Here is a 7,552-nt window from a genome sequence, read left to right as displayed (position 1 = left end):
CGCAAGCGCTGACGACGCAAGGCACAGAGAAACCCTAGTGCCATTTCTTTTTTCTTGTTATGACAATTGTCTTTGATTATTATTATTATTATTATTATTATTATTATTATTTTTTAACAAACGATATTATTTACACTAAAGGGGAAATGAGTGGGTTTGGTCTCACAATAGACTAACAATAATGTGGTTCAAATTTGCCTTTGGCAAGAATTGAATCTAAGACCTCTCACTTACAAGTGAAGAGGAATATCACTAGACTGTAGTACTAACTGACATATTTATAACAATTTATATAAAAGTTTACTAAACACTTAGATGTGGATTTTTTTTTTTAAAAGCACATCAATACAAAATTAGGCTTAAGCTAAAGATAGAGGTTGTTAAAACATCAATGCTATTCTTACCATATTAATATACCACATTGTGTGGCATCTGATGTGGTTGTCCACATCATCTAAATTAATCATAATTTAATTTAAATTTAAAACTATTTAATAAATTAATAATAAATAAAAAATATGAAATTAAATGGTAATTGTGGCATAGGAGGAGCTTATCTCCTTCCTTCCCCTCCCGTTGCTTCTTCTCCCATTTCTTCTTCCACGCCATTTTTTTGTTTCACCCCAGATTTTTTTCAGCAGTCTTGCCATTGATGGAAGCAAACGAAGTAATGGAGCTATACGATTCTATCTAGTTCGAGATCCGGATCTTCAAGAAATAACTGGTTTCATCGAACCCATCAAATTTCGAAGAACACCCAGATCATGAAATCGAAGAAAACCCATAAAACCCATCAAAGCCAGAGTTTTTACAGATTCCAACTAGGCACACCAGGTCCATGAGCGACGAGTTGAGCTCCAATACAAGCACTCCTCCACCGCTACGGGCCCCTTTAACTTCATTCAACATTGATAAATTTGCAAACTTTCGGGTGGCGTGTTCATATCCTGCTAATATTTGTTTAAAGCTTTAAATTGGTTGTTGAATTGTGCGAGTTAGGATTGAACTGTGTGGCTGGATAGATTGTGATGAAGAAATGATGGTACACAAGCTAACACACGGGGTTAAAATCTAGGCTGAAACAAAAAAATGGCTTGGAAGAAGAAATGGGAGAAGAAGGAACGGGGAAGGAAGGAGAGAAGATTATTGCATGCCACAATTACCATTTAATTTCAAATTTTTTTATTAAGTATTAGTCTATTAAATGATTTTTAATTTAAATTAAATTATGATTGATTTAGATGATGTGGATAGCCGCATCAAATATCACGTAATGTGGGATATTAATACGGTAAGAATAGTGTTGTTAAAAAGAATTAATTGCTCCCATTTCTCGGCATCCAAACAGCGGAATAACTTTGTAGAAATCTTCACTTCGCCGAGGTTTGTTTCGATCGGCGAGCGCGATGATCAGATTGTGATAACTTCAGAACCCAATTGAGGTGATTAGGGATTGCGAGCGATTCAATATACGATGCGGTTGTTTCCTTTGAGCTCAAGCCAAGGCTCGACCTCCAGCGCAGACAAGGAGCTCGTTGATCGGGAAAAAAATCGCGCCCTTTTGTACCTCAATGTCTACGATCTCACGCCTGTGAACAACTACCTTTACTGGGTTGGATTCGGGATCTTCCACTCCGGCATAGAAGGTATGCGATTTTTGTGCTTTTTGGGGTTTTCGAGCGATGCAAGTTTGAATTTTGAGTGTTTTGTGTTCTTATTAGGAGTTATTGCTGTTTGATTGGATAATTTGGTTTTATTGGGATGAATTTTGAGGAATTTCTGCATGGTATTTTGTTGTTAGACTGTGCTGGTGTTTGTAAGAAAAGAGTAACTGAAATGGTAACTAGAAGAGATTGCTTACGTCCGAAAGCATGCTGCTTAATTTATTATTGACAAGATGCAAACAATTATTCTTTAGAGAACGTTTCTACCGAAGATTTCAGATAATCATATGATGAAATTGAAACCTAAACACCCCTGTGAACGTCGATGTGCCCCTCCAAGAAAACTGTTTTCGTCTCAAATGAAAACTGCATTTATGTGCATAAGGAGAAGCAGGTGTAGATAAAGATTAGTATTTTGAGGTATAAATGGAACTTTTTCGAAAAGTACAATTCTGTTGCAGAACTTCCATAAATCAAGTGATTAGAAAGTAAGATTATTTAATGAGAGAATTGTAAGTGTTACGAGTTCCTTACTAGAATATTGTAGGTCTGCAATGGTGGTCATCGAATAGAAGTGTCAAAATATATAAAGGGTTTGTAGCTAATGTAAATATCAAATATGCAGATAGGCAAAAAGTCTATATATCACAGCATGGTATAAACTGGAGCAGCCATGATTGAGGTGTAAAATTCACCTGGTGACAAATCTGTATGTTCATATTACTGTATGTTCATAGTCACTATGAACAAAGCCTTAGGGATAGTCTCCTCCTCCCTGCATTTCTGTATGTTCAAGCTATTCAATAGGGAAAGCTCTGTATTGGATGTGTAGTTGTGAGAGAAGGGACCAAACCTACATTAATACAGTCCAAATTCATCACCCCTATTAAAGATAGAGTTCATACTACTATTTCATGTCTAACTAAAAGTCTAACTCAAATGAGGGGTGGTGTCAATAATAATCATTCACATAAAGACTCTATTACATTAAGTACAGTGCATCCTATGATACATTTGTGACCAAACAATACTTAAAATATTCTAACTGATATCATACGGAACACACAATTTGTGTGAAGCATCAAACTACATAAAGGGTTATTGCAAGTAATCATTGCAGAACATATAACAATTGTCTGTTGAATTTAAGTACAATGCTTCTTGAACCAGGACTACCTAAATATCAGAATGCTGAAATAGAAATCTTGGAAAATTAGATTACTTCTTGGTTTTGTAGAATCCTTTACTTATTATTGTTGCTATTTTGCTCTTAGTTTTTCTTTTGTATTTGAGGTGTTTGGCTTCCCATTGGCAGCCTTTATCCAAAATTATAGTTGAAAAGCATGACAAAGTTCTAACTATTTTTGTTTACAGTTCATGGCATGGAGTATGGCTTTGGAGCCCATGAGTATCCCAGCAGTGGGGTTTTTGAGGTGGAACCAAGAAGTTGTCCTGGCTTCATCTTCAGAAGGTCAGTCCTGTTGGGAAGCACTGAAATGTCTCGCTCAGAAATTCGGTCATTTATGGAGCATCTTTCTGGAAAGTATCGTGGAGATACCTATCATTTAATTGCCAAGAATTGCAACCATTTCACTGATGAAGTTTGTATGCAGCTAACTGGAAAACCTATACCTGGATGGGTAAATCGGCTGGCCCAAGTAGGTGAGAGTTAAAGTACTCTACTTCAATATTCACAAGATCTACAAGCTACCTTGAATTAGATTTTTTTTAGACCTTATAAATGAATGACACATCCTCGTTACTGATTATAAAAGGCAGTAGTGTGGGTTATTATACTATTAACTTGGCTTTGTGTGCCCATAGATTCTATACCATAGGTGGGTCCACAAATGTTTGATGAGCTTTTCATTTTTTTTGAGTCGAGGTTTTTTTTAAGTTTCAGGTTCTTTCTGCAACTGTCTTCTCCCAGAAAACATTCAAATTTCAGCAGTGAGACATCTTCCTGACCATCCAGCATATTCTGGTATGTTCCCATTGGGGAAAAAAAAAAAAAAAAAATGTTCTTTAAAGAGTTTTGCATCACAATCTTGCATATTCTTTCTGACTTCCTTTTCTGCAATAGAGTTATACTTCCTCTTATGGGACTCAATCTTCTGTCTTGAAGATGTATGAGTGTACATATATAAAATGAGTACGAGGAAAAATAAACTAAGCAGATTTCATTTCTCCGTACTACTAAAAGGCTCGTGAACATGTAATTTGGAATGCGGTCAGAGTTGGGGTGAGACGAGAGAGGGCTGGAGTGTATAGAAGGAGAGTGGTTTGGTCGAAAGAAGGCAAATGAGGGTAAAAACATGAAACATCTAACTGAAGTGGGCTAGTATTCAATAAGCATTACAAAAAATTTTAAGATTTGTTAGGCATATATGAAATGAACAATAAAGGGAGTTGGGCATAACGCTTCCATCTGATCAACTTTTAAAATTTGAAGTTTACTTAACAAACTCTATACCAAAAGTGCTCAACTAATCCACTAACATGTATTGGTATTGCTCATTAAATTTGCAACCTCTCTAAACCCACAACTTGCCCTCGCCTATGTATTCTTCACCCAAACTCTAAGATTATGTCATGGATGAGGGATTTGCAAGTACCAAGAGAATGAGCTAATTAGGTGGACATGCACTACAAAAGATTTGATGAAGGTATTTGAAATGACTAGATATTGATACATTGAATGGGATCATATGCAGATCGTTTTTGGTGGTCTTATGCAATTAGAACAAGTGAGATGATTAAAATATGAGATCAGATGTGTATGAGTTTTTTTAATTCTGTGTTTGAATTTGCTTTGCCAACCGAGGTTGAACAAATGATATATATTAAGTTGATTACAATTTACAAATGGACAAACATGATATGTCTGAGGGACTGTGGACATCGATTAAGCATAACTGAGATCTGATTTCTGGTGTCCGTGCATCATGTGGTCCTGGTTGGTTGAATGATGCTCGAACCTTGAACAAAAATGCATGATAACAAAAATAAATCAGAAATTCGCACTTCTTTCTCTGTAGATTGCTCTCTTATCGCAATTTTCGTGTTAATTTTCCAAATTTATTAAGACTAAACGACAATGAGAGTTTGTCTAAGAATTATGAAAGTTAGAGAGATTAAGTGTGGGGTTAATGAGCTCCTGGCATATAGGTGGGTGGTGATATAGAGTACATAATTTATTGTAAATAGGATCTAAGAAAGGCATCTTTTGGAGTTAAATACAATCACTTGAAATATTTTCTTTAAGACACTCTGATTAAATAAAATGCCATCGACCTCTCCTCTAAATGCTTTTGACTCTTCCGCAAAATGATTTGGAATTCCACACCCCACCCACAACCACACCCCGCAACACACCCCCACCCCCCCCCACCCCACCCCACCCCAAAAAGCCTATTGAACACAGTTGAATATCATTTGGATGGCTGGAAATTGACTTGCCATTTGTTTTATAAGAGCTTTCGTTGCAAGTTCAGCTTTTGGAGAACATAATTACAGGATAAAGTGGATACAAACAACCTAAATTCCTCTTTGACCATATCATTCAGTTTTCTTTTACCATGCAATAAGGTTCTGGAGAAGATGGATTAACAACTGAAGCAAAGCACACAACATGGAGTGTAGTTCATTACACAAAATGTAACGTATGTTCTGTTTTCCTTCTCTGTATGTTACTGGTATTAAAGCTTACCAAATGAAATGGGGGAAGATTCAGTTCTCAAATTGAGTCCAGCTTGGTAATATGATGGAGAAGAGAGATGGAACCTGAGGAGAGAAACAAAAGGGAAGCTTGCATGCACAGATTTGTCTGTGAGAGTAAGAGAGAGAAAGTTGATACGATAGAACCGATATGCTTTTGTGTTCCCTACAAAATAAAACAAAATGTGGTTTCAACCCTTGGATGGTGCACCACCCCATGGTGCACAAATGCGTCTTTTTCTTTTTGTTCCATAAACAGGACCGTTTAGTTACAGCACCAAATACATTTCTTTTTTTTCATACCATGACTTATGACCATGGATTCTTTGCTCTTTGATTGCCTTTGCGAACATGTTGGTAGTTCAGTTGAAGGAATAAAATAAATAGAATTATTTTTCTTTACTGTTTTCTGGAAAGAAACATAATAGGTTGAATAATCAAACACTTTGATTGATGGACTCAACCTCTGGGCTTAATTGCTTTCGGTTGAGAGATTGATCTAGCATGGAAATTCGAGAACTCAAGTTGGTCAAGATATTTGTTGTGGACGTCTGATGGTGTTTATCGATTCCTACCATGCAGGTTACCATCAACAGGTGCAAACTGTACACCTATACTCAGAATCTAGGTTTACGACTTGAATTAGTTCTAGTCCTTCATGTCAATGAGAGCTTTAATTGTTTGGTGAAAAGATTTTGAACTTTGTGTGTATGCAGACAAGGATGTGTGATGTGTGATGTGTATGCTTGGGGGTACTTTACATGTGTGATGTCGTTTGCATAAATTATTTTCCCTTCCTTACTGTCTCTGCAGACGAGGATGACGACTACGGATCAGAATCTATTGCATCATCTGGAACAGGAGCAAGTGAGGAGGGGCAAAATCATCATCTCCTGACTGTACCAAGTGGTGATGTAGCTTTCGTGAAGGAAAAACCTCCGACGTGATCAAGGGAGCTATAATTTCTTCCACTCAGTATTATTTGTGTTATCCTCATGTCTCCGATTGTACTTGTACGTAGTCTATGATTATAAATGTATCACCAAACGTGTCTCAGCCATATTATATGATAGTTCCTGGTATAGTGATGATGCTTGATATTTGTTTGCTGGGTGTATCGTTCAGAAATGTATGAATATGATTCCACTTATATCCGAACTGTAACATGCGTTGAGTTATTATATGCACTGTTTATAGGTGGTTTTTTATTTTTTATTTATAAAAATTCACTTTGAAAGCGTGTCCATTTGGGTTAAGATCCTCTTCGGATCTTAATCGTCTGGATCCCTGCGGATAACCCAGAAAGTTGCAGCACTACTGCAAACTACGTCGTTGCTTCGTTCCCCCTCTTCCCAGCTGCCGGAGATCCATCTGCTTGACGTGAATCTAGGCTTGGGCATCGACTTGCTGCTCGATGGATCTCAATTCGGTACAGTTTCTCGAGAAGCAGTCGGACATCGACTTGGCTCGATGGGCATCGACTGGACGACGGCCTTCGCCAGAGAAGCAGTCGGGCATCTTTGAGAGACATCGTCGACCTCGTTCTGCAATGTGGCGGAAGAGGGTTACTGCTTCTTGTTGATTCCTGGTCGCCCAATTTTTTGGACGGTCGGGATCAATTGATCCTAAAGATCCGAATGGTTAAGATCCGGAGAGGATCTTATTCATGTGGAAATACCTGGCATTGTACTACATTTGCCATGCTCGAGCACAATTCAACTGGTTTGGGTTCATTTCACTATGTCTACCTATCATTCAAAAGTCAAGCCTAATAGCAGAGGCTTGTAATTAAGCATGACATTAAAGTAATTCTATGAGGATGTTGAGATCAGAACTAGACCCATAGGGCACACCTTACCCACCATAAGTAGGTAGATGTGGGAACATAAAATATCCCAACCAATGGGAAAACGTCATATGTACAACTGTCCAAGTCTATTGCCACACGACCTATGCAGATTACCTGATATGCAATGAGCTTGCCTATCAGTCTCTTAATAGAGTACGACTCTTCAAAGCATATTTTAAAAATCTTAGAGGAATATTCCTCCATCCTTGTGCTGATATTTTAGAAATCTCAGGGGAATATGACACCGGTCACGTCTCCCATGGGATTCATAATGCCGCCCACCGAAGCCATCACGACTTCCATTGTTCCCAAGAAGCGACTT

At 37.6% G+C, this 7,552-nt stretch overlaps 1 protein-coding gene across 6 annotated transcripts; it reads left to right on the top strand.

Annotated features, from left to right (window-relative positions):
- The first annotated feature begins 1,273 nt into the window (after nucleotides 1-1,273).
- LOC137711278 (deSI-like protein At4g17486) lies at nucleotides 1,274-6,562 on the top strand. 6 transcript variants are annotated; one of them, XM_068450510.2, is made up of 4 exons: nucleotides 1,274-1,646; nucleotides 3,039-3,326; nucleotides 3,568-3,648; nucleotides 6,195-6,562. In XM_068450510.2, the coding sequence occupies exons 1-4, from the start codon at nucleotides 1,475-1,477 to the stop codon at nucleotides 6,326-6,328; spliced, it is 675 nt and encodes a 224-aa protein (XP_068306611.2). In that variant the 5' UTR covers nucleotides 1,274-1,474; the 3' UTR covers nucleotides 6,329-6,562. The 6 variants fall into 6 exon arrangements, with proteins under 6 accessions (XP_068306611.2, XP_068306610.2, XP_088552031.1 ...); XM_068450509.2 differs by having other exon boundaries at nucleotides 1,296-1,646; nucleotides 3,562-3,648; XM_088695905.1 differs by lacking the exon at nucleotides 6,195-6,562 and adding an exon at nucleotides 5,253-5,934 and having other exon boundaries at nucleotides 1,299-1,646; nucleotides 3,562-3,648.
- The last annotated feature ends 990 nt before the right edge of the window (nucleotides 6,563-7,552 follow it).

This window comes from Pyrus communis, chromosome 6 (assembly GCF_041283825.1).
Source record: "Pyrus communis isolate YQ-2024b chromosome 6, ASM4128382v1, whole genome shotgun sequence".
NCBI classification, from domain to species: Eukaryota; Viridiplantae; Streptophyta; class Magnoliopsida; order Rosales; family Rosaceae; genus Pyrus; species Pyrus communis.
Note: the sequence above shows the minus strand (reverse complement) of the source record. Positions and strands in the feature narration are given on the sequence as shown.

Bases quoted from the DNA above. Each gene is read 5' to 3' on its own strand.
- LOC137711278 (XM_068450509.2), top strand. From the start codon at position 1,475: ATGCGGTTGTTTCCTTTGAGCTCAAGCCAAGGCTCGACCTCCAGCGCA. The intron at 3,327-3,561 runs GTGAGAGTTAAA...GTTTTTTTTAAG, and splicing joins AAATCGGCTGGCCCAAGTAG to TTTCAGGTTCTTTCTGCAAC. The intron at 3,649-6,194 runs GTATGTTCCCAT...CTGTCTCTGCAG, and splicing joins TGACCATCCAGCATATTCTG to ACGAGGATGACGACTACGGA.